This window comes from Falco naumanni, chromosome 1, assembly GCF_017639655.2.
Source record: "Falco naumanni isolate bFalNau1 chromosome 1, bFalNau1.pat, whole genome shotgun sequence".
In the NCBI taxonomy this organism is placed as follows: domain Eukaryota; kingdom Metazoa; phylum Chordata; class Aves; order Falconiformes; family Falconidae; genus Falco; species Falco naumanni.
In genome coordinates, this window is record NC_054054.1 from 27,688,617 (window position 1) to 27,715,558 (window position 26,942).

Genomic DNA, 26,942 nt, shown 5'->3' on the forward strand with positions numbered 1-26,942 from the left:
TAGCATGCTTCCCTTCTGACTCCTTGTCACAGAATCATAGAGTGGTTCAGGTTGGAAGGGACCTTAAAGATTCTAGTTCTAACACCCCTGCCATGGGCAGGGACATTGTCCTGTAGACCATGCTGCTCAAAGCCCCATCCAGCCTGGCCTTGAACGATTCCAGGGATGGGGCATCTACCACTTCTCTGAGCAACCTGTTCCAGTGTTTTACCACCATCACAGTAAAGAATGTCTTCCTAAAACTTAATCCCAATCTATCCTCGTTCAGTTTAAGGCCATTACCCCTTGTCCTGTCACCACATGCCCTTGCAAAAAGTCCCTCTCCAGCTTTGGGACCCTTTAGGCATTGAAGGGATGTTATAAGGTCTGCTTGGAGCCTCCTCCAGGCTGAACAACCCCAACTCTCTCAGCCTGTCTTCACAGGAGAGGTGCTCCAGCCCTCCGATCATCTTTGTGGGCATCTGTACTCGCTCTAGTGGGTCCATTTCCTTGACTTCCTAATGCTTTCAGTAAGAATTGAAGTTAAAACTGAATGCAAGTATAACTGTATCAAGGAACTTTGATGCCAGAAAGGATAAGAATAGAATATCTTAATTTTGTGTAATACACAGTTTTTATTAGATAATGTGCATATATTGAAATATTGAGAGGATTGCTGTATTAAAGTTTGAGAAATTCCATCATAACTGGACTAACAGAGAAGTCCTCAAATATGAAGAATTGTATCTAGATGGATTTTTTTTACATGGATAATAGTTCTGTTACTTTTCTTCAATACAGCCACTTTTATGTTTTTTTGGTAGACCGTTATGCTGAAATTCAGGAACTTACCTCATGCTGTTGTAACAGCAAAGCAGATGAAGGAACTACTTCTACCTTGAATAAAATCTGATTTTACTGGCAAAGTGCACAAAGCACATGTATTTTTTTGAAACATGGTAAAGATCAAAGCATTTCTTTTTATTTTATTTCTGAATCATTTATAAACAACCTCAGTTGAAAAGCATGCCATAGTGTACTTGGTAGCTCATTGCCATTTTCTTTCTGAATTATCTCCTGATTTTTCACAGGTACAGAAACTTTGATGAAAATGGTACCTTATGATTTCTGTACTTGCAAATGTTTTGTGTGTGTCATGTGTGGAAAGACTTATTTCAGCCAGCGGGTTGTTAAAAACTTACTGTTGTTGTACTTACTGCATACTAATACAAAATTATGCGGGCTAAAAAGTGCCTTTTAAGAGTTTATTCATCTCCTGATGTGAGGAGGACATATGGTCTGTTCTGGCTTGGTAATGCTGAAAGTGCCTGCTTGGTTGGGACGTGAGACTCTCTCTCCTATTTCCTAGACTGTTTAATGGATGTTAAGTGCTTCCACTTGTGCCCTAGATGTAGTCTGAAGTGCAAATCAATTTGTATCTCTTCAGCCAGGGCCTCTGTGCACTTTAGGCCTCTTCCTCCCCTTTCCCTACTAACTGTGTAATACTACTGCTAATCAATACACAAGAAAACAGAGTGGTTAGGCCATGGCTATCTAATATTAATCAACAACATGTAAGACTTGGCCAGATAAAAGTTGGATTTAAATTTTTTTTTCCCCCTCAGGGTTTTGTGGAGTCCTCTGTATTTTGGAATTTTGTTTGCAGGAATTTTGCATTTAGGTTCAAAGTACTGGAAGATGCTGGATGTCATTTCCATTTCTCTTGTTTTCTGTATCCTTGTTGATTTTTGTATTTTTCTTTTTCCTCTCCAGTTGTAGGGGGCATGCAGTAAGATGCTGCTGGTCTGTTTACTCTCACCACAATGTGATTGTGTCTTGCTCTGGACACACCATTTCTCCCCTTGGCACCACTGGTGGCAGGGCCGTCTGGCTGCTGAACTGCTGCTGCGCAGAGCTGCGAGGGCCCAGTCAGCCTCGGAGCTGCCTTTCTGCCAGGTTAGGATCATCTGGTGAGGGAAAACTTATAATAAAAGGATGTGTAAGGCTGCAGCAAGATGTGGAAAAGGAAGCTGAACAGTTTGGGAAAGTAGGAGTCTGTTCCTTTAGCTCTTGAAGGAAAGAAGATAGAAGAGACACCAGCCAGGCCTGTAGTGCTGGAAGTATTAAGATGGCGGATGCCTGTGGAGAGACATCCTGGCAAGGTCTGAAAGCTGTCTATACTGTTAAAGTAAGTGATCTCTGAATTATCTGTGACCCGGGTGGGGTGGGTGGGTTGGTGGTATATTTTGTTAGTATGTTTAGGTAAGGAGAGATATCATGTCACCTGTGACATGGATGTGCCTTAGTCCAGGGCCCGCTACGTGGGTAGTGCTTGGCCATCTGTTTCTGCACAAGTCGTCAGGCTTGCTTTGCTTTGGTCTGTGCCTCCGTGGAGTAGGCCTGTTGTATCCTAACTGAAACACTTCTTAAATTGTGTCTGTGCAGCCCCTAGTGCTGTAGAGATGCAATGGCATTAAGTTTAGCTTGCAGCATTGCTGTCTTGTGCAAAGGAAGGTACATTGGCAAATGTATTTTTCTGTCCACATAATCCTGCACTTCTGTGTGTGTAAACCCTCAGATTCCCCTCCCCTACCACCCTTGTTAGCTGTTGTTTCCTTGCCTATTTTCAGTTAGTCATCCCAGTCTGGTTTCTTCTGGGCTGTAGAGTTAAGCAGTGGTGGGCAGGAGGCAGTCGTGCTTGTGCCGAGTGGTTGTGTTGGATGGTCTTGAAAGGGTGGTGATGAGGAATAGAGAGCATTTGCTTCAGCAAACCTTTCATAGCTGTCACCTTGCAGCAAAACAGCCGTTTTGCTGTTGCCCAATAACTAACAAACCTAGCTGATACCTGCTGGTACTGATGGCAGAGGGACAAGTGTAAGAGGAGACAGTAACAGGAACATGAAAGACTGGAAAACAGTAGTGATAGTAAGGGCAGCAGCAGTTTGAGACAAACTTGTCTCTTAACTGTCCTAAAACACTAGCTATTGCTCCATGGGCGTTGCTATATATCCAGTTAGATACCCAGATAATATGCTGTGATTTTTGCATTGAATAAGATAGAATTTTGAAATTATCATATGAAAATAGTATTTAACACTGGCCTTCAGTATTTTGATTGACATTATTTTGATATAAAAGCTGAAATCTTAGGAGAGTGTTAAATTAAAATACCCATAGTATTTCCCAAATCTTTTTTTCAAGGATTCTGCATTCCTGTGTGTGTATACACACAGACTTTGAGTCGGCTGCGAGCATGCTTTGCGTGGAGCAGTGGGAATATATATTTGCTGGCAGCAGAGGGAGCTATTGAAGCTTTTATTGATCATTCAAAAAACTTGGGAGTGTCAGTGTGAAAATAAATACAAAGCCCTAATTTAACTGGTGATGTGAGGTGCCTAACTGTTTCTCAGCAGTAGCATTTGGCTGCCCAGGTCTCTTGTGGCCCAGGAAGGGATGGGGTGAGGCAGGCACAGCAGTCCCCGGGCTCGGGGGCCTGGGCCGGGCGGTGGCCCGCCGGGAAGGGCTCGGCTCCCCGCCTGCCTGCGCCCTGCCGGCCGCCTGCAAGTAGCTGCGGCAGTTATCAAAAGGAACGACGTCAACCGCTCCCTGAGCCAACTTTTTAATCAAAGCAATGAGGAAGAACTGGATCTGTGTGGCGTATGTCAAAACAATAGTGGTGTGCAGCGGCTGGTAATTAACACTCATGCATGACTCTGGAAAAGTAATTCCCAGTCAGGGTGGAGTATGTGTAGTATTTTGTGGGACTTCTGATAATTCATCTTTGATTTTGATTAATGTTGCATCTTTAGTACAGTTCTTTTTTGCAGATGTTAATTGCATGAGTGTTGTATGCAAGTTTGTGTAAACAAGAGATTAATGAATGAAATGTTAACAATAACCAAAATCAGACAGTGGCATTGTTCTGGCAAAGTATGCTGCATATTCGTTAGATAACCACTGTGTCGCTTTTACCTACTAAACTGAAGTTTATGAAGTTAAAAATCTGTAATATTTCCAAAGTTCTGGAGATGGATTCTAGAGAAACTTACACCACTTTTGGACACAGCAAAGTTTCCTTATACAACACATCTTATGTTAGAAATACAGAAATTTACATGGGTCTTGGTTTTTCCCTGAAGACTGTATGGAGAAACTGACCTGAGGAATGCCCCTGAGTTCCTTTAATATCATCTTGTTTCTGAAAGAGGTTCTGTAGTGGGTTTGCATGGCAAGGTTTGGTAGTGGGGTGGCTACAGGGATGGCTTCTGTGAGAAGATCGCAGAAGTTTCCCCTGCATCCAACAGAGCCAGTGCCAGCTGGCTCCAAGACACTGGCCACTGGCCAAGGTTGAGCCCATGAGTGACAGTGGTAGTGCCTCTGGGATAGCATATTTAAGGGGGGTGTGTGTGTGGAATCTTCACAAAAAAAACTGCAGTGGAAGAGAGGAGTGAGAATGTGTGCGAGCAACAGCTCTGCAGACACCCAGGTCAGTGCAGGAGGAGGGGCAGGAGGGGTTCCAGGTGCCAGAGCAGGTGTTCCAGCAGGGATTCTCCTGCAGCCCATGCTGAAGCCCACGGTGGGGCAGGCTGTACCCCTGCAGCCCATGGAGGCTAACGGTGGAGCAGATACCCACCTGCAGCCCGGGGAGGACCCTGTGCCAGAGCAGGTAGATGCCCTAAGGAGGCTGTGACCTGTAGGAAGCCCTTGCTGAAACAAGTTTGCTGTCAGGTCTTGTGACCCCATGGGGGACCCATGCTGGAGCAGTCTGTTCCTGAAGGACTGCACCCTGTGGGAGAGACCCACGCTAGAGCAATTTGTGAAGAACTGCAGCCTGTGAGAAGGACTCATGTTGGAGAAGTTTATGAAGAGCTGTCTCCTGTGGAGGGACCCCACGCGCTGGAGTGGGTGAAGCGCGTGAGGGGGAAGGAGCAGCAGAAACAAATGTGATGAACTGACAGTAACCCCCATTCCCTGCTCCCCTGTGCTGCTTGCCAGGGGAGGAGGTAGAGAAATTGGGAACTGTTAAGCCTGGGAAGAAGGGAGGGGTGGGGGGAAGGTGTTTTTTTGGTTTTGAATGGTAATCAATTAAACTAATTTTCCCCAAGTCAAGTCTGTATTGCCCATGACTGTGATTGCCAAGTGATGTCCCTGTCCTTATCTTGACCCATGAGCCTTTTATGTTTTCTCTCCCCTGTCCAGTTGAGGAGGGGAGTGACAGAGCGGCTTTGGGCACCTGGCATTCAGAACCACCACAAGTTCTCAAGTGGAGAAGGGAAGTAAAGCTTTATTTAGATACCAGCCTTTAGACATAAGATGGGAACAACTTAGGTTATTCATTCTTGGTCAAATTGCTACAGTTTGTCCTCGAGCACTTAAACAGTACTTTAATCTCATTCATACATTCATTTTGCTCTGTAGTCATCTTGCCTTTGTCACTTACATTCCTTTCCTTTTGCCTAAGTCTAGGTAAATTATTTGCTATCACAGTGTTAAGTGTTATTTGCTATAACAAGTGTTAAGACCAGTGGGTAGCATGTGTGATCCTAGATTATTGAGAATCTGGCCATGCTTGAGGTTAAGGTAAATAGTTGAGGGTGTTGCCTTGCTCCTTTCTGCTTCTGCACCCTCATAAAAATCAAGCTAATCTCTAGCTCAGAGTAAATCGAAGGGAGCTCAATGAGCAAACAAATTAAACTTCAGTCTTCATGTGACAGGGTTTTATTGTAGAGTTGGTTCAGTACTTCAGTCATCTGCAACCTGACGTTTTATTGGGATGCTGTGTTTCTTGAAAGACTTGTTTTTTCCTGTTTCACTACAGAATAAAATGTTTTTCGCTTGGTAATGTACAGCTATTGAGTTATGAAGTACAGCAGAAACCTGTTAAATCCTGTTTAATATATAAAAACTTCAGTAAAGATTCAGAGCAGGGAACGGTGTAACCTTCATAGTTCATGATGGTTGTGAGATGACTGCTTGGGATCTGTACTTCAAGAACTGGATTAAAAACAAAATCAGGACAACTGTTGTCTTTTCTCTGTTTCATTGAGACAATCCTGTTCTTTGCATTAAGTTGTACAAGGGAGTATTTCTTTCCCCTGACTAAAGGAGGAAGAGGTGAGGAGTTGGGGAATTAAGTCTGTTTAATAAAGTTCTGTTGTGAAATTGGATTAAATTATGTTAACAAAGTTAAAATTGTATGTAACAAGAAAAATTTTAAGTTGTGACTCTTATGTTAAGGCATAAAATTCCTGTAATTATTTTAACCTCTTAGAGAATACAGCATGCACACTTAATCTCAACACCTCATTGTTTGAAATGGAGAAAGTCCCAAAGGAGGTGGCACAGACTTTGCAGAAGTGGTCAGTCAGTAGCTGGTACTATCGCTTGCAGGTACAGGCACTATGTCCTGTTTTCTGTTTGTCCAACTAGTTCAGTTACAGAATTGCCTGATCTGAAGTTCAGAAAATGATTGTGAAGGTTCAAAATTAAGAAAAGTTTAAAAACAAACCTCCCTGAGATGCCAGGTGAAGTTGTGAATGGAGAAGTCCTGAGACTGAGGTCTCTAGCTGTGTATGTGGATGCATGAAATTTGGAAATCCTGTCCAGGGAAGGAACTGAGGATTTTCTGTTTTAATTTCAAAATGGCCATAATTGTCTTTGTTGAGGGCAGTTTGTGTTGGAAAGACCAACGAAAAGGTTAATCTGCTTCTAACAATTATTCTTACACATTGTATGATATAGGTGTTCTAAAACTTGGAAGGAGGACACAATGTCTGAAACAATTCTGTTGATAAAACTTCCTTTAAAAATAAATTAGTTTCTAATGTAGAATGACTTTGATAAATTTATTTTCTTGTGTATTCAGCATGTTGAACAAAGTTCTAATATGTTTAATTTTGAAGTATTGCTCTTGCACAACTCACATGGATTCCAATTTCCGTGTACATTCAAGGAGGGATATTACAAATCAAGATAAATAATCTATCAAGATTCATTGTTTCAATGTAATTATAATGTACAATATAGACATTTCATAGAATCATAGAATCATTCAGGTTGGAAAAGACCTTCAAGATCAGAGTCCAACTGTAAACCTAACTTTGAATAAATGTATGAAATACCATATACACAGGTCTTAATAAATATGAAGTATTCTGTTCTATTTAGAAAATGTGATACTTTGGCAAGAATTAATCTTTTGGAAAATTAAATCACATATAGGAAATTGAAACTACAATACAGCATAAGGCCAAGAATACTTTTTTACTTTTAAGTCAGTGCTTCTTATTTCATCGTTTAAATGATGATAAAAAGTGGTATTTTTGGATTACTTTAAAGCAATCTAATCTGAAATATCTTTAGAAAATAGTAGACTTTCTATTACTGGATATTAATTTTTAATGGGAAGTCTCCATAGCAACGCTTGCCCAGTGGATTGCCTTTGTGCTGTAAAAGGGGGGAAAAATAATAAATAAATCTGTGTGGGATTTATTTATTTCCAGGTTTCTGCTTTCTTGTTAGGGTTTTGTTTGCTGAACTGAAGAATTCTGCAATATCAAATTTCAGGTTCTTCTGTTGCTCTGTAAACAAACTTCCCCCATAACGTTTTCTCTAGAAAATAATTAACTTCCCTGAATTGGGTGGACTGGGCCATTTTCCACTCCTGTTGTTGTATCTAGAATCTCTGCAGTGATCTGAATTTTTTTTCATAATCCAGTGGTAACCCACTGCTAAATGAGAAGGTGCTAAGCTTACTCTTACTTACTGTCTCATTGCTTATATATGGAAAGATTACAATTTCCCTTTAAGTCATGTTAGTAGCTTTGGTAGTAGTAGTGAGTGAAACATGAGCTTCCAAGATGCAAAATCTTTCACAGAAATACTAGCTCCTATAAGTTCCCCATCCTGCTTGCCTGTTCTTTATTACTACATATGTCTTTACACTCACCTATATAGAATTACATCGAATACAGAAACAGTAAAAATAGATATTGGCCAGTCAGTCAGCTACCTCATTAATTCCTTTTGTATCAAAGGAAAACTAAAACATTTAAGCTGTACTTCCTAAGTGAAACCTCTGAATATAGGAAACATAATTGATTAGTGTCTGAAGTTATGGTGTTTGACATAAAGGAGGTGTCTTAAAAGCTGTGTAGTTTTTGAGAGAAGTATTAAAATACACAGTTTACTGTTGATTCCGGTAACTTTTTCTTCCTATAATTTGTTTTTTCAAGATACTAAACTTTACTCTCATAATTGCCTGAGCAAAATGGATTGTTCAAGCTGGCAGTGTTTGTGTTTCTTTGCATCAACATCTGATCGAACTGGGTAAGATTTGGTTCTCGTAATTATTTAAAGGCTGATTTTTATGGAGGAAATTGTGGTATTTAAAAATTATTTCTGAGATAATTGATTCTTTCACATTTATTGTGAAACATATACTGCTGTCTGAGAAACTACTAGGGATTCTTGACACTCAGCTGTGACACTATAGAGCTGAAGGGATATAAACACATACATAAACATAAAAACTTTTTTTAGCTGCACAAGACACTTTTAGATAGCAGATAAGAGAAGTCTGAATGTTGATGATTCCTCATAGGTTTGTTCTATGGAAGCTTTCCATATACTGCAGAGTTGAGGTATATATATGCCAGACAGTTTTGGTTTGTTTTTGTTTTGCTGGTGGGTGGGTTTGTTTTTTTTTTGGTTATGAGAAGCATTGACCATTTGTTTCTTATGCAGTGAATATATTTGCGTTACAGTGATTCCTTCTTTATATTTAAGATCATGAAAACTAACTTGAGCTGCGAGAAATGTGATGTTTGTGGCTCAGCTGGTCTTTTGCAGAGGATTTAAGTCTGGTGGTCCACAGTTGTGGGCAGTTGTCTGTCGAAGTGATGCCTGGTTAGGAGTGTCCAGGGCACCGGCTGGGCTGACCAAATGCTCTCATCTAGTCTGTTTTAATTCTTGGGAAGAAAGATGAAAACTTCCTGTGATAAGCACTCGGAGTTCAGGTTGGAGTTCAGGTTAGAAAAATCTGATTGAGTGGATATTGAAAAATCAAATAGGTTCAGTGGGATGTTTATTGCATAACTCTCTGATGTTTTTTTACATAAATAATTTTTCATGGTTTGTGTCATAGTGCAGCAGGCACTGGTGGCTCCCCGGGGCTGGGATTTGGTGAGCAGCAGAGGCTCCCCTGGGGACAACAGGGCTGGACTTCACAACCAGGGCCTGTCCCACCACCCCAGCCAGGGAGCAGGGCAGGCTGGGGGGCACTGGGGCAATGCCACCCCCTGGGCATCAGGCACCTCCAGTGGAGCCAGGCTGTCAGCCTGCAGGTAGGCCCAGCTCGGCAGGGCCCATGGCTGAGCTTAGGCAGGGTCTGATGCCCTTGGGAAGGGGGGCTGACATGGGGTCCTGGGCCAGGCTGGGGAAGCTCTGGGCAGTGGGCAGGGACAGTTAGGCCTGGTGATGCACTCCAGAGCCCTCACAATATAAAAGCAGACATATGCTATGTTCTGTCATAACCATAACTAGTCATATGCAATGTGCAAGTCGTTTTTGTTACAGTAATTTTTGATGCACAAACGTGCACATAAAACTTGTGTGTGCTTATGAAAATGCTTAAAGGACCTATTAAAGCAGGAGAGTGGTAAACAAATCAACAGTACTACAATACTTTAAAAACATATAAAGCTTTTTTATTTTCAGAAACAAGGTGGTGACTTTCACCTGTAGCTGTATGTAGTTCTAAAGCTGAGACTTCAGGATTTTTTTAATTGCTCCAAGGGTAACATTAATGTTTTGAGAAACAGAAATCTTGATTTGGTCTTGCAGTATTTGGAGGAAAAGAGGGAATCTGCATTTAAACAAAAATAATTTAAATATCTACACATTACTTAAGACTCGCAGCCTTACATATGTTAAGGACTAGGATTCAGCATATACATGACTGGTGCTTTTCATGTATCTAATGAGGGCTATATCTTATAGTACTTCTTTTATGTAACATACAATCAGAAAATGTATAAAGCATAAAAGCTCCCAGATGACTTCTTTATATGATTAAAAAAATTTATTAAGATTTTATAACAAACTCGGAAAACACAAAATTTCTGTATAAAATGTCAAGCACTCTCTATTTCAACCATTAAGATCCAAATTTTGATGAATTGCCAGGTGAATTGGTTTCTACCTCCCCCTGAAAGGTTAACATACTAGTCTTTAGATCAGAGGAAGAGTAAATACTCCAGGAATGCAGCTGATATTTTCAGGTCTTATGCTTAATGCAGCTTGGAAGCTAAATCCCTTTTCTGCTGTAAGTTTAAGGACTGAAGCAGAGCCAGGGAGGGGTCCACGCTGGCTCTTCCTGTTTGTATATAAAAAAACCCCATATCTTGCTGGGGGTGTTTGAGATACAACCTGTTTGCAAACTGTTTGTTAAGGCAAGAGATGCGTGCCTGGAAAATTTAGCAGAGTTGAGAAGTCTTAGCCTGTACTTTTATAACAGTTTTAATTTATCCAAACTAGCAGGACTGAGTTTGGATTCCTCTCTAGCACCTCTAAGAGTATGTGTGCTATTCTTATGTGAGCTACTTCAGCTCATGAAGCCAACAGAAAATTAGCCACTTTCTTAGATGTGTCTAGACTTCTTGCGGTTTTAATGAGCTGAAGCAGGTCACTTGGGGTATCAAAGAAATTCCAGGGGAGGCGTAAGGGAAGAGACGAGGTCCTAACACCAGCTGCACATGCACGGTTGTAGGCTTAATCCAGAATGGAACCTTAACTGCAGTGAAGTGCAAGCCAAGCTGCCTTCCCTATTTCATACTTCATTAGATCATAGAACTTTGGGTCAGTTTCTTCTTTTTTATGCTAACATGATGAAAAACTGTGATTTCTAACTCCATGGCTTCCATAGTTCTGTTGTAAATAATGGAAGTTTTCTGAACCTGGAACATGTTGTGTGCACAGACCTTCTGGAGGGTCAAAACCAAAGGAAACATTTGCACGAGTCCAGGTGAGGTGGGTATAAAGCAGAATATCCTGTGTAGAAGAAATGATGCTTTGCTCTCCTGGTTGGCCCCATGGAGAAGTGTGTTAGTATTGCCGTTAGTGAAGGGAACACTTCTGTACCGCAGGCAGTAGAAACTGAAAGGCTGTATAAAACAGCTGAAGGGCCAGAGGTTTAGTCTCAATTCCTTTTATATATGCTGTTCACAGCAGCTGTCACATGCTTATATAGATCCAGAAATGAAATCTGGATCTTACCCAGTGTATTAGAAAGAAACCTTCATCTAGTACTCATCGTCATCTTCCAGGTCTTCCCCTGCAGTTGCAGCCTCCAGTGCAGCCAGAGCTGCTGCAACTTCTGCATCTTCATCTTCAGTTTCTCCATTAATGTCTTTATATTTGGGGTGTGGGGGTGCCTGTGCTACTTTGGTAACAGCCACAGCAGTGATACTACCAGTAATACCCTCACTCAAACTTGTGGAGTAAGTTTTAAAAGGTTCAATACTGCTCTTCATAGGCAAAGGTGGGATTACACAAAAGTCCTGGTCCTGTATTGCTGAAGGCCCAGCATTTTGGTCTGAATGTGCACAATTGACTGGAAAGCTATATTTTTCAACATAGTTCCTGGTTTGTTTGCCATTTTGGGGATAATCAACATCTGGCAGTTGTATGGCATTGTCTTGTGTCTCCAATATTGCACTTCCTTTGTCTTCTGCAGACCCAGAGTTCTCATCTTGAATACTGTTTGGTTCATTGCAGGCTGCCTTTGCCTGCCTACCTGCCTCTAGTTCAAGTTCCTGCCCAGACCTATTTGATTTGGTGTAAAAGTCTTTATTGGTGACTAAAGAAGCCTCTGACTGGCTGGATGTTCCCTGTTCACTGGCTTCTTTCACTGTGTTTGTGTTGGAGTTGAGCATGGAGTGCACTTCAGCACAGGAGGTGCCACTATTGACTGCAACATCAAGCTTTGCAACACACTTGACAAGTCCATCTTCTTGAAAATCATTGCCTCTGTGGTTCCAGAGAGTTTCTTTTGTGCTATTTACCTGATTTCTGTTTTCTGGTCTATTTAGCTCATCCTTCTGGAGTTCATTTTTACATTCTTGAGTTTTACTGTTCTCTTTGAATTTGGATTTATTGCCACCTTGCTCATTGTGTTCATAGCTGTTTACTTCATGAATGCATCCAGGCGACTGTACTTCTTCTGGATCAAAAATATAGCTGGAGTAAGGAAAATTTGTAGAAGAAATGTTAATTATGCTGTTAATCAATAGAATTAAAAGAAGCATTAAGCTTAATTTTTAAGCTGGAGATCTTGAGGACCTGGTGTCACTAAACTTTACCTGGGGTCCCGAGAATGAGCTAAACCAAATGGAAATGCTGAACTGTGCTGTAGGCTGCTGCCTCCCAGGACTAATCTTAACTAACCCCTGTAGTGAGATTCATGAGGGGCATAAGGAGGATATCAGACAACTGTGTGCTGGTTGTTGCATGTTTCCAGCTTTATTTTTTATTTTCTCTGGGGGGTTGATTAGCCAATAGTCATCACATAGATTGTTAATTAATATGTCCTCATGTAGCTGCTAAAATATGTCCCTTTTTTTTTTCTCCTGGTGTTTTTCCTTTGAAGCCTTATATCTTTGCCCTTTTCCTTTTTGTGCTCTCCTCTTTCCTTTCTTCATTTTTCCTCTTGTTCCATATTTTCCTTGACTTTTTTCTTGCAGAGTGTGTCTCTCTTCTTTATCTCCCCTCTTTCTCTCATAGCACCAATTTTCTTTCCCACTTCCTTACTTGTTCTAGAGGTGTGGCCAAAGGAAGGAGTAACTGTCAAATGTTGTCAAATATCAAACAAACAAATAGAAAGTGTTGTCTTTCTAAAACTAGTCAGTCTTGCTCTCCAGGGAGATTTCTAATGTGGGAATTATTCCCACAACTAACTATGCTTCCATCATAGCATTTAAGCAAGGATCTGTGGTTGGGTTTCATTGCTTAGGAGAAAGGGAGGATCTGATAGTGTATGTGTTCTTTGTTTTACTGAATTGAGGGAAGCTCATGCTACCTAAATGAGAAAAGGCTTTGCTAAAGATGTTTTCAATGCCGCACCATTTTTGTGTGGGATAGAAATTATAGAAATGGACCTCAATTACAGTAAATCAAAATGACATTCCCAGGAAATCACTATGCCTATACTCTGGCGTGACTTTAAAGAATACCAGAAACTTTGGGAAAACTCCAATCTTGCAAATGGGCTTAATTTAAGCAACAGGTGTAGGGGAGAACAGACACATATTTTAATGCATTTCTTTTATCCAGTCTAAGCAACTCTTGTTCTGTTGTACCTTTGTATCATTTTGCAGCACCTGCACCCCATCTGGATTTTCTTTAATCTGGAAAGAGAGAGAGGGAAGGCAAGGGAGAGGGAAGGTGAGTGAAGCATTGTGAAATCAGTACATGGGCAATTGCATTGAAAATTATGCTCATGTTTAGAAGGGTTTTATTACCTAATAAGAAAGATGCCTACGTAAGAATGGATGCAGTATGGTTCAAGGTCTTTCTAGGTTGCTTACTTGAGTTGACAGGGGCCTTTAGTTGGGGAAGAATTTAACAGTTCTTAAACAGATAGCAGTGTTCTCTCAGAACAGTTTGCTAAGCAATTTTAGGACTTGGAGACTCCTAAGTCAGAGTAGTGGGGTGTATTTGGGGGATTTATTTATTTATTTATTTGGCAGCTATTGCTGGACTTCTCTTCCATGAATTTGACAAGTTGCTTTTTGAACTCCAGTAAACTGCTAGCATCTACAGCATCCATTATTTGGGAGTTTCACAGCCCAGCCTTGCCTTGTGAAGAAGCACTGGCTTTTGTTTGACTTGAACCTGGTTCTTACTAGCAGCATTTGATGATTTCTGTTTCTTGTATTGGAACAGGTGGTGAGCATCATGTCCTGTTATCACTACAGTACAGGTCCTGTACTGCCTCTTCAGTTCTGATATGCAATCTGAAGAATCCTCATATTTTTAAATGTTACACACACTGACATTGCTTCATGCCTATAGATTGTCCTTGGTGTGTTTGTCTGAGTCTTTGGCATTTCAACATCCTTCTTAGATAAGGTGTGGGAACCACAGATGCAGAGTTCTCTGTGTATGGGGAACCACAGATTCCTTCTTTCCTAGTAACTCCTGTCCCAACTCAGTTGGCTCTGACAGCTACTGGGCTACTAGCCTACGTATTGCTGGGATTGGCACTTTATTATATGTGGAGTGTTGCACCTGCTTTTTACTGTAGTAAATTCTTAAAGAGTTTTACTACAACTAGCAGAGTGTTTGTGTTTTGCTACATCTCTGTATATTGCAAGCTGATTTTGTATGTGTGTCATTGCCTGACACAGTGAGATGCTAAGAGCTATCTATTAAACGCTTCATATGCCAGGGTCTTTTACTATGGGAAGAAATAGTTTGCTAACTTGGACCCTTGAGGACTTTCATGTTTGGAACCTAAAGTGAAGATGCAGATCTGAACATCCCCAAATCCTACAAAACTCATTAGTCTTCATGGATTGGGGCTATCTTATTTCTAATTAATCAAGTCAAGACAGGTTGTTAATATATTTGTCCATTGTTATTCAGGCTCTTTCTTTTTCTCCAACCTCAAACGCTTTTGCCATTGCCTAAGGACAGCAGCTCACTTGCCATAAAAGAGAAATTGATGATGCAAGGTCAGGGTATTTTTTGGAGTGATTTATTCACAAAACACCAAAGGAAAGTAGTATTGATTTATTCTTACCAGGCATGGCCTGAACCTCACACCAGTGATTATGCTAGCAGAAATTATGATCAGGACTCTGCTGTATGGGCTTATTGTCTCACTTTTTTTCCTCTAAAATCTGACTTTCTTTGGTATTAGCACTTAACAAAATGCCTGATGTCAAGCCTCTCATTCTTGGAGCTTCTAAGGACCAGCCATCCTTCAGCAGCTGGTTTTAGCTTGTGTATAGCTGATCCTATCTATCCTTGTTGTTGTCTGCAAATGAGCTGTTCTGGAGCAGAAACTTTGATTAGAAGTAGCAAGCTTGCTGTAGCTCGGTGCCTGTTGGGATGGCTTGTAAGCCAGCTGCTTTGCTTCCTCTGTCTTGGTGCTGCTTTCCTGTCTTCCTTAAATGCAGTGTCCCTTCCACACCTCTGCTGATCTTGTGCTCTATGTTGTTATCCTCCACCACTCAACAATGTCGTAACAGGATTTCTGATGCAGGGGTTTTTATCTGAAGAGGAGGCAGTAACTGGTGAGGTGGTCATGAGTACTGGCTTTCCTTATGTGCAGTTTCTGAAGTACCTATGTATCTGGATGGGTTTGACTAGATAAGGGCTTATTTGAGCTGGCTGGCATAGCCATCTTTTCCAGCCAAAGAGGAATTCTTAATACAATTTGCTTTGATTGTGTTAAAAGCCGAATTAGCTATAGCCCTTCTTTAGTTTAAGATTGATATGAAGTTAATTCAGTTGAGCTAATCCCTATGTCAACACTTGATTTGGTTTGACTGACATCTTTAGTTTTAGCTTAAACCTGCATATAAATTGAGAGAACAAAAAGTGCATAAAGTTGACCAGCTGTTGGTACACTCAACCTTCAAGTTGCAGTGGCTGGTAGGTTACCATGTGTTAGATAAGTGACGTGATCTCTGTTCATGGGAAAGTCAATGTAACTTGACTTATGGTAAGCCTCTTCCTATTCAGTCTTACCATCCCTCATGCTTGCCATGGTCTAGGAGTATGTGAATATTATTTCAACTCTGCTAAATCACAATAACTTCAGTGGCTGTCAGTTCCCATGTGAGCCTACTGAAATGCCCACACAGCCTTTGGCTTGACTTTAAGGTTTATAGATTTGGTGAAAACAGTCCCAGTTTATATGTAGACCAGTTCTGAGAACAGATACTGCTTCTAGCTGGGTGGGGGCACTTCAGGTCAGGCTGCTTCTCTTCAGACTTTTATCTGACAAATTTCCTATTCAGTGCTTTTACTTATAACTGTTTATAATTTTTAAAGTGCAAAATCTTGCTTATAGGTTTTAAACATTGGGAAGTGCTAACTGCTGTCCTTTATTCTGTCGTAAAGGTGCTTGTGATTTGTCATCGAAGGCAATTACAAATGGAAATTACTGTTGTTGTTTTCATAGGAAGCACTTTCCTGGTTGTGTTTTTTAATTACAGTTACTGTTTGAATTATCTCTGTGCTACTGTGTTAAGTTTTTCTACTGATTAGTTACAACTGCATCTGCCCTCTGGCATGAATAAACTATTGCATATGGAAAATACTTTAGTTGTATTGTCTTATAAATTATTTCACATGCCTGAAATAGGAATATGGTTTTACAATATCACTGTTTGAACAGTGGTTTGGTTTTTCGCTTATCCTTTTCTTCCATATTTTTAATAATCTTTTAAGTCAAGTTGAAAAGTAATTGTAGGGAACAAATTGCTTCTATAGTATGAAAAGGCATGCTTTAATCCTACTTATCTTTTTTTAGGTACCTTGCCCCAAAGACTTGTGTATTGTTTGATGTTCATAGTTCCATTAATGGACAGGTAGTATTAATAAGCTCCTCTCTGGAGCAGTTTGAATCGAGCACATGCTATAGACTTGCAACAGAAAAGGTTAGAGAGCTCAAGCAGTGCATAATGATATGCTGATACTGAGTTTAGAAACGTTGCATCCTCTTATGATCAAACTTTTTTTGCCTTTTTATATGATGTTTATTCTGTTATCTATTCTGTGCTGCTAAATTGATTAGATAATTTGAGATGAATGTGATGTGATGCGGAATACTCTGTTGCAGAACACTAATATTTATATCCTCAGAATTCAGACTGAACTGCCATTAATCCTAGACACCATTCATTCTCAACCATGAAGTTCCTGAAGGCCTGTAAATTTCTGTCACTGGTTTTTGAGTCATTTAATCCTGAACACTGACATATCATCTGGCATTAAAGCTCTGCTAAAATGTTAAATACATATATTTATTTGTTGTTTTAGACATGCACTGGAACACTTGGGGCATTTACAGGAAGGAGATGGAGCTGTTCGGGCAAGAGGAATGAAGGAGCCTAGAATTAATTTTTTTTTGCTCTGCTAAATCTTGACATTTCACCTTCCAGCTTTGAGTAGCTGCTCAATCTTCTAAAGTGTGTATCTGAGGTTGAGCTTGTACCAGTTTCACAAAATAATCAGATTCTTGCAGCATGAGAGAGTAGGGGTAGCCTTATGGCTTGCATATTCAGTGTCAGTGCTTGCTTCAGTTAAAGTTTTATAATACTTTTCTTCAGTGAAAGAGATTGAAGAAGCCCAGCTCTATGTGTTTCCTTCAGCCACTCCAGCAGACCCTTAGGTGACCACACAAAAGATAGTCTAGATATAATGTCCTTGCAATGTATTAAATGAATGTTCACAGAGAGACCAGGAGGACCTGATGTTACAAAATAATTAATTTATTCCTTTAAAGGAAAATGATACAGAAGAGCAACTATTCTAAAATCAGTTGGAAAAAATCCTGCTATGGAAGGAGGTAGTAATCAGCCTTAATCTGAGGAGAAGAGAACACCAATCCCACCAGTAAAATAAATGCTGAAAAAGGGGAGGCTGTTAAGTATTTTTATGGTGACACCTGCTAAGAGAATGAAATGGAGCTTTTCTTAAAGTGTGAGACCTTGCTGACACTAACAAGAATGGTGTCTGACTCCAAAAATGTAAGCTTGCATTTCAAGCCACAGTGTGCTTTAAGAAGAGTTTGCTTTGCTTTATCAGGTTCGAGAAACACAACTTATCTGATATTAAGTTATATAGTAACATAGCTTCTATTATCTATTTAAACTGTAGCTGTGTTATGAATAAATAAAAAAAAAATGAAGTAAAATGTCATGAAAAGGGAAGGAGAAATATTTTTGAGAAATAAAAATGGTTTGACAGACTTTCTTGATATTCTTGGAAGTTTACACAGAAGCACAAAACGTCCAATCTTATTTTTTTGTGGCGTATTTTTTCTTCTGTCTTGATTTAAAAAAAAAAAAACAAAACAAAAAACAAAAAAAAAACCCCAAAAACCCTGCAAGAGTAAAGGCAGAAAGCTGAGGGAGAGCATATTAAAATAGCTTTTCTAGTAGGTCTTAAACTGAAACTCTGGCTTGGTGACTTTTGATCTGGGTAATTCTTTTTGTTGGTTTTTTTTTTTTGTTGTTTTGTTTGGGGTTTTCCTCCCCCACACCCATGGTGTTTTATGAGATTTTGTGTTTCTTTGGCTTTTCTCTCTCCTCCATATTTTCCCACTCTAGATTATAAAATAACGAGTATTTTTTTCCTACATGTGTAGAATCTGGGCTGCTGAGACCAGATGATGCATCTCCCAGGGGCCTGGGGCACCTCTTTCTGATGACTTTTTCCAGTAGAGGCACCTTTCAGACTAGACCTTGCTGGTGTCTGCCCCATCAGTCTGCTGTGTTTTGCACTCCTCAGTGAAACCTGTCCATTCTGAGGCTACTAGCCTGAGCTACCAGTCTCTGTGCAAGGGAAAGGAGCCCTTGCTCATCAGAATTAAGCCTGGCTGTTGCACTACTGACAAAACCACAATTTACTTAGTGGGGTTTTTTTTGCTAGCAAGATCTCATATAGATGCCAAATGCTAACCAGCTAGGAGGCATATTCACAGAAGCAAATGTTGGAAGAGAAAGTGTTTACAGAAGGAACATGAAGAATTTGAGGTGGGAATAACCTTGGAGAGCTGTAGCACTTGGCAAGCTTCTCCTAATGGGAGGTGTGGTTTGCCTTCTGTGCTGAGTAGTCATTCACACTTCTCAGATTTCAGAGGCTGTCCTCAGCATGTGCCAAGGTCTGAGAAAGGGTTAGGTGTGTCTGGACTGGAGGAGGGACAGGCAATGTATTACTGAGGGGTGGAGGCAGGGAAACAATTGATCTGGATGACAATATAAAAGAGACACAGAAAGATTGTGGGCATATGGTAGAGCTGGGAAGAACTATATTTAGAAATTTAGAAAACTAGTAAACATACAGTAGAAAAAAAAAAATTACCAGCCTGCGGTAGAGGGAGAGAAGAAAACGGGGAAAAAGTTGTAAAGGAAGAAATACCAGGGACAAATTTTGTTAGCTACACACTGTGCAGGCTGTGACTACTATTGGATGAATACCATGTGTAAGAACTGCCTCACTTTGCTTAAAATACAGAGAATACTGCAAATCCTTTAGGTTTTTTCCTGACCTTGGTCACCCTTCTGAGTCCAGAGGGCCTCCAAAGAGGCAGGGAGTGGGAACCAAGACATCGTGGGCCCAGAATTACCTGAGCAACCTGATCTAGTTGAAGATGTCCCTGCTTATTGCAGGGGGCTTGGACTAGATGACCTTTAAAGGTCCTTTCTGATCCAAACTATTCTATGATTCTATAAGGCTCTGTGGAGACTAACAGCACCAATAAAATCTTCAGAACTGACAGATGTGTTCTGAAAACAAATTACTTTCCTACAAAACTCAAGATCAGTTCGTCTCCTGCACCTGAAAGTTACAGCCCAATTTGGCTGGAATGGTCACATTTAACATATGCATGAGAACAAAAAAAAATTGTGAAAAATTGAAGTGGTATAAAATGCCTGATTTTTTTCATTGAGCCTCTAGAGTCTTTGGCAATTCTTGTCTTGGTGTGGTTGTTACGGAGGTAAAAATTTGATAAGTCTGTGCTTAATTCTTCATTGGGACCAACACTTAAAGCTGGACTGAAATCTGTCTATTTTCATTTTTCCTGACTGAATCTTTGCCTGGAAATTTATTCTAAAGGTGTGTCAGGGAACAACTGAATTGTCATATATAATCTAAAATAAATGAACTAACCTAAAGAAATATCATAATACTCTCACTAATAAGAAGCAGGTCCTACCTCGTGGGCTCTTTTTGTTTGTTTTCTGTAGCTGAATTGGCTTCAGTCCCTTTGTTCACACTTCCTTAAAGTGCAGCACTGAAGTGTCATTCTTCCCGTGCTTCAGCCATCTTGCAGTCCAGCCCTAGTGAGATACCTGGCTGTGCTACCCTGCTGACAGAGACTGGTAGACTGGCTTTGAGTCACCCTGTCTGCATTGTTCTGCAAGAAGAGGGAACTGTGCAAGTGCTTTTCCTGGTACAGCTTGGTTTACCCTCCTGTTCTGAGGGAGGCAGGCTCTATATTTGGGAATAAGCCGTGTCAGAGTCCACCAGAAAGAGCCTTATACTGTCCTGCCGGCACAAGGTTATTGCCAAGGTTATAGTTGCCTGTTATTTTACAAACAAAGCTGAAGAGCTGCACAGGTCTACCAGCCACTTTTATTTTCCTCTGAGGCCTTATTTTCCACCTGAATGGTTTGCATGTATCTCTAGAACAGCTAGCTGTGAAGATAAGAGAAGCTGGGAGAATACAGAGGGACCCATGAAAGACTCACATAAAACTTCTTCAGCCACAGCCTAACTACAGTGGTGACACGGAAGCTTTGGATGTCTTAACTTCCATTACCTCCCTCTGCTTGTTCCTTTTCAAATTTGATCCAATTTTTCACAGATAAATGTAATCATTGCATGAATTCAGATAATCCTTACACTACAGTTGCTGAGAAGAATATTTATTTTGGTTTTTTGAAGATAATATTTTCTGTTTTTTCTCACTGGTCAGGCTGAATTGAGATCATGGATTGTATGTCGTTTGAGCCAGTGGCCTAATTCTTTATGTGGTTTTGTGACTGAAGTATCAAACTTCTGGGTGATACTATACATTGGCACTGTGTACAGATAATGGCTGTTTGTTTCAATGAAGGAAGAATGTGAGGTATTCTGTATGCTATTCAAGGCATGAAGTTTGGGGTTGATTTTATGGAGGGGGAAATAATTTTCACTTCTTCCCAACAAAGCTGTGAAACTGATATAGAGTCATAGTTTTTTCAGGGGAGAAAAGCAGCTTTAACTGGGGCAGGTATCAAAACCTGGAGGTTCTCAGGCATCAGAAGCATGATGGGGTGTTTGTTATCTGGGAATTTATAGGATTTGCTCAGTCACGGCTTCATAAATTTTGATGCTTTGTACTCTGACATTGAGCAAATCAAGTGATACTTAAACAGAATTGTTTCTAATTAGCTGAATCCCACACTTCTCAGGAGATGGTAGAGCAAAATGATTTAATATCAAACACCCAAATAGCAAATGTTATGCTTGCCCGATGAACCATCAATACAGCATCAGCTAATTGCCAAACTATGGCCTACTTGCAAATAATCAGTGGGAGCAATGTTATGATTTTAACCTCTGTCTGTGTGGCAACTTCTGAAAATGTAGGCATGCATTAAGCGTTTATCCAGGAAACTTGTAATAATAATAATTGTCAAAAATTTGCACTTACTGTGCTCTTTGTCCTAGGATTACAACATTAACAGTCAATGCTAATTACTATGTACATGAAATAGCACAAACGGCATATTATATCTTTGGATTATTCATAACAGCATCCAAGGGAGAGTGCAGTCTGCTAGCTGAGAGGTGCGTCTACTGTGCAGGAGTCAATTATGTCCTCTAATTGTGGGTGGGTGCTGTGACATTTCTCAACATGGGGGAAAAGCATCCTGCCAGCATGATGTCTGGCTACAATCTGATGAGAAGCAGCTCTGGCACTCAGGATGCTCAGAGTAATGGAAATATCTGCTTACATTTGTATTCTTACTCAAAGAGCTGAGAAAACGTCAGATTTAGCCAGAGTCTGCTATTAGAAAAATACATACTAATTATCTTACATACATGTAGTTGTACTAACAAGAAACTGTACCAGTATAGTTGGCAATGGTAATACCTGCCAGTTGTTACATGCTAGTGTAAATAACTTAGAATGGGAAGCATCTGAATTGATGCAAATGCTACATGAGAAAGTGTTATGCTTCTTTACAGCTCCTCTCTCCCCATGCTTCCAGACATCTAGCTACATTTTTATCTAATCCTGTTGGTATTTGTGTTCCCACCTTGCCCCTTCCCTTCTTTTTCATGCAGCTATTTTGCACCAAACTATGATGCAGTGGTGGGCAGGTGTCAAGGTAGGGAGGCTTGAGTGATACCATTGTAGCTTGAGCACACCTGCACTTGTTTGCAGGTGTGCTGGCGAAAGGGGAAGGTAATGAAAAGTAGATGCTATCAGTTTTACAGAAGGTGTTTTGTTTTGAATTGTAACTGTTCGTTATTGCCTAAGCTGCTCTTCCAAAAAATGTAGTAATATGCATAGCTATGTTAAGTCCTGCTGGCTCCTCCTCAAAATGTCCTCCTTTCCAAATCAGTAAAGTCAGCCAGATCTTCCACTTACCCCAGTGGTATTATCAGTATATGAAGTCCCATGTTTTATTCTCATCATAGATTTCTATTTCCACTCTGCCAACATTTTTTTATTTTAAAGTCATTCTTGTACTATTTCATTGACTAATATCTCTGGTAGCTGCAGGCTTTTTTGTAAACATCTCTGAGAAAGTAAGGCCAGCTCACAGGGAGGGACCTTTTTGTGAGGCCCTCATTACTGCAGTAGAGTGCTCTAGAGGGCACATGGGCTACGACTTGGAGGTGATCTGAATATGCCCCTTTTTCATGTTGGGCTCTTTGCAATTGATTTTAAATGTTTACAAGATAATTAAAAGGAAATGCGTTCTCTATGACTAGTTCCTCATCACTCACAGCACTAGGTCACAGAATGTTTCCCTACTCCCATTATTTACCATACATAATGTTTGTTTTATTTTTGAGTAAAAGGAAGAGTGGGGCAAAGGGTAAAACTCTCACAATCATTAGCCAGTTCACACAAAGGAAAAACAAATATAGCTTGTAGCATAAAAATGCTCATTTCCTGTTCAACCAAGCTTATTCCCTACATCTTGTCTTCCCAAACTTATATCACTGTTTGGCGTTTAAGTTCCTGAAGTTTATATTTCCTGTCTTTTAAAACTGCTAATCCCATAAAGTATAATAGCTTGTACTCTAATAGGGCCTAAAACCCCGAATCATGTTTGGGGCCATACTGTGCAGCAGCAAACATGAAAATTCACTTCTTCCCAAGGGATGTGTGGTCTAAATGTGTGACAAGACAAAAAATGGATATAAGCAGATGGTCATGTACGTTTGAAAGAAGCAATCAGCAGAGAAACTATATTTGATTCAGTAATTATGTTAGGCTAGGCCCTAGTGGGGATCTGTGTTTGGGAACACAGCTGGAGCCTCAAAATAGTTATAGCCGATTTTTATGTAACAAAGAGGGACTGTATCTGAAATCTCATCTCTCTTAGGAGGCTGAAATGCTTCTTTGCAATCTTGTGTGACTTTGCACTTTGGGGAGTGGATTCTTGGGTTGCAACCCTTGGTCCAAAAAAACCTTGGTTGTATCCAATATCTTTTTAAAACAATGCAGAAACAGCGCTAGAATCAGGGGTTGGGATAGTGCTGCTGCAAGGCTACAATTTGCCGAGTCCTTTGCTGATGCTTTTGCCTGGAGCAGCTGCCTTCCCAGTGGGAGGCTTCAGCAGCCTTCTACACAGCATGCCATCAAGGACATGACTTTGATGGCTGTGAGACATGGCTTTGAGGCTGATGGTCAAACTGAATAGGGGCTCTTAATTTATGAGGGAATTTTCTAACCCTTTGAATACTATGTAAAATAATCACTGGCTCCTCTGTGGTTTTGACTGGGTGTTGCTGTGGCTACTGTGTTTTAGGTTGAATATTGTATTCTTAGTCTGTGTGAGATGTGGCCTTAATGCACCTGCCAGGCTTTGGAGCCTCAGGAAGACCATGTGGTTTCAGGCTACAGGAAATCTAATATAGTCACAGTTTAGGGCAAGGGGCTCATAAGCTCTCAGCAGACTTGGCTGGGTATCCAGCTGAAGTGCCTTGTCCCTCCTGGCATAGACACATGTGGGTATTTGATTAGAAATCTTTGCTCTTAACTTGGACTCCCTGTTCTATCATGTCTTTGTCTAGACAGCCTTTCCTGATTTCTAATACAAATAGTCTGCTTATTTTACAGTTCCTAGATGAGCTTGGCAGGAGATGTTTTTCTGAGACCTGTCAAGATGGTAGGATCTGTGGTATGTCTGTCAAAACAGCTTTAGTCAGCTAGACACCTGGATGGAAGTGCAGTGTCTGTGGACTTCCAGAGAGTGCTGTGAATTTCAGTTTTGGGCTTGGGCACTTAAAATTGAAGTTTCACCAGGGTGCTAGAAATATTAGAGTGAACACAATTAATAATGGAGCTGGAATAAGAAATCATTTTAAATGCCCTATTTTCGTGACTCAAAAGGCTCTGTCCTCACTAGATGACAATATGTCTGTGTGTGATATACAATAGATTGGCCTGGGCTTAATGAAACAGAATCTTGAATAGGGTCTGAAGACAGGTTGTCCGAATGGATAACTTCTGCTAGCTAGGCATTACACCGCAGACAATCTGGGTCTCACTGGCATAGCAATGGTACATGTAGAAGCTGAGCACTGGCAGCTGATCTGTGACTTTCCTTCCTGAGGACAGCAGAGACTTCATGCACGTCATACATATGATGCAGTGAATCTTTTCAAGGTAAAAACGTGACTCATTTGCGTCATTTGTCCAGTCTTTCAGGATAACTCGGATTCAGCTAGAGGAAATGGCTTGTCATTTTTATGCCATAATCTTTGTGATAAAGAAATGACATGGCAGGTTAGGTTGTATTTTTATATATGTGTAGCTCTCTGTAGATATTTATAGATGTACCTCTCCTTAGGTGTCGTACACATATATGTATAGATAAATAAAAAGTTCTTAAACAGGTCCATGGTAGTCCAAGCAGTTTTCTTTTCCTGTTGGTAAAATTGTGTCATTATTTGCTCCCCAGCTTTTGGAAACACAACTACTGAAGTCCTGGTTATGGATTTCAAAGGGTTATTGCTCTTGTGCCTCAGGGACTTCTCAAGGGAATAGTAGGAAGACATCATACAGAGAACTTGTTTGTCTTGGTTGCATAAGGCTGCTGCAAGAAAAGTGCATGGCAATTGATGTATGCCATATATGTCTGAGTTCCAGTTTTTTATGTTAGAATATGAGGTAGCTTATAAAGATACTGCAGTAAAAATAAAAGCTGTAATTTGGAAATTCTGTTCCATGTTCACATCATTTTAGTGTAGCTGTTAAAAGCTGTTAGTTAAAAGCTCTAATAATTTCTGAAATATTTGCATTCTCCAAAATACTCCTCTACTCCCTGTCTTCTCATATAGGTCCTATTCTGTACCTTCATAAGAGGCTGCTTCCTGGTTCTTGCTAGAAATGTCTGTACTGTTAGGTATTACCTAATGCCTGTGCTATGGATTTCCCCTTGTCACATTAACTAGAGGATCAGACCTGTTTGAACTGTTCTATCCTCCTTCAGTGGTATTCTGTAATTTCAATGCTGTTTGGTGGCCTGGTCTGAATATCCTGAAGACCACAAGACTTTTATACTGGGTGTACCCATATTCTGTGTGCCTACTTGAGAAACAATCATACACTGAAATCAATGGAGACATTTCAGTTTATATAAAAAAAAATAAAAGATTGATGAGCCCCTCCATTCACACATTTCTGACTAGTTGTCTATTTAATTGGAAACACTGAGGGTTTTATATGTATGTTACTACTTTACGCTTTCTTTTCTTCCTAATGGTTGAACCATTTCTCCTGGCATAAGAACTACATACAATTCCAAATCTGGTGATTTTTTTTTGGTTGTTTCCCCCAGTAGGTCTCTTAGACCTGTCTTTAAAATATTAAGGAAATGAGAAAAACTAAAACTGGTTTTCTTACAGATGCTTCTAGTTCTAAGGTTAGCTGAAGAAGTCAAATTTCGACCTTTGGATGAAAGATGAGGTAACAAAGGAGGACTACATTTATTGACTCCTGTAAAGTTATTTAGGTCTCAGAGTAGAGAGAAGAAGACAGAAGCATGCTGCTTGATCCATCATTATATTAAACACTTTGGTAAATTTTGAGGACTGAGAAAATTCAATAGTTGCTGAGAGGTCAAAGACATCTGTTAGAGATAGCAATAGTTGAAACATGTTGCTGTCCCTGGTGAAAGATCAGATTGAAGTCTTAGCTCAATTTGAGGAAGGGCAGATGCTGAGGTCAGAAAGGTACATTTGAAGAAAACAACATGTCAGGGTCTGATCCAGCCCTTGACAGATTTACTTTTGGCTCTGTCCCTTTTTGGCTGTATGTGAGATGCTGCTGAGCAAACTGCTGAATCAGAGTAGTTAATGAAGTATACCTGAGGGATTTCAATAGCTAAGTGTGACTTAAACATGAAGTAGCACTAAACTCAGGTACTGAGCTGAAAATCAGGGTATTGCTGGTCACTCAGGTCAGTGGTTTGAACTGGTATGGCAGTCCCTAAGATCCTGTAGCAATGCACTATCACATGGCAGTGTGAATACAAAGCAGATTCTCTCTTGGCCGTGATGTGGCCTTAGTTTCCTGTACCCTCACCAGAGGAGACCAGAAGAATGCAAATAAGGACAGAGCCTGTCTTTCAGAATATTTATTACTCTGAGGCTGAACGAGCCAGAAGCTGCACAGTTTGATTTTCTTTGTAGTACTGACAGAAAAGCAAACAAATCCTTTGATTTTTGTATGTCAGCACAACTGGCTGTGGAGCAGCTTGTTTTCTGGCTCAGAAGTCCCTTTTCTTTAGATGTCCATTTGCAGAATCAGCTGAAGGCTATGAGCCTGCTTAAAAATAGAAGTATTTTCTAGATTTGGATTGTTTCTCAACTGAATGTATACTTATATATATATAATATGAATATATATAAAGCCTACTCTTGTAGACTCCTGGAATAATTTCATTTTTATTATATCAGTTTTATGGATGATGGTAACAATGACAAATTCTACTTGG

At 40.2% G+C, this 26,942-nt stretch overlaps 1 protein-coding gene across 4 annotated transcripts in view; it reads right to left on the minus strand.

Annotated features, from left to right (window-relative positions):
- Window positions 1–26,942, minus strand: part of C1H4orf19 (chromosome 1 C4orf19 homolog) — a 92,496-nt gene that overhangs the window by 39,013 nt on the left and 26,541 nt on the right. Inside the window, exons 3-4 of one of the 4 annotated variants that reach the window (XM_040587738.1) lie at window positions 13,335–13,382; window positions 9,665–12,216 (exon numbers count right to left, since the gene is read on the minus strand). The exons of 1 other annotated variant lie outside the window; for it this stretch is intronic. In XM_040587738.1, the coding sequence (XP_040443672.1) occupies window positions 11,280–12,216; window positions 13,335–13,366 (969 nt within the window). In that variant the 5' untranslated portion in view covers window positions 13,367–13,382 and the 3' untranslated portion in view covers window positions 9,665–11,279. Of the gene's footprint in view, window positions 1–9,664; window positions 12,217–13,334; window positions 13,399–26,942 lie in introns of those variants that run through there. 2 more of the 4 variants (XM_040587729.1, XR_005826993.1) reach the window with 2 other exon arrangements.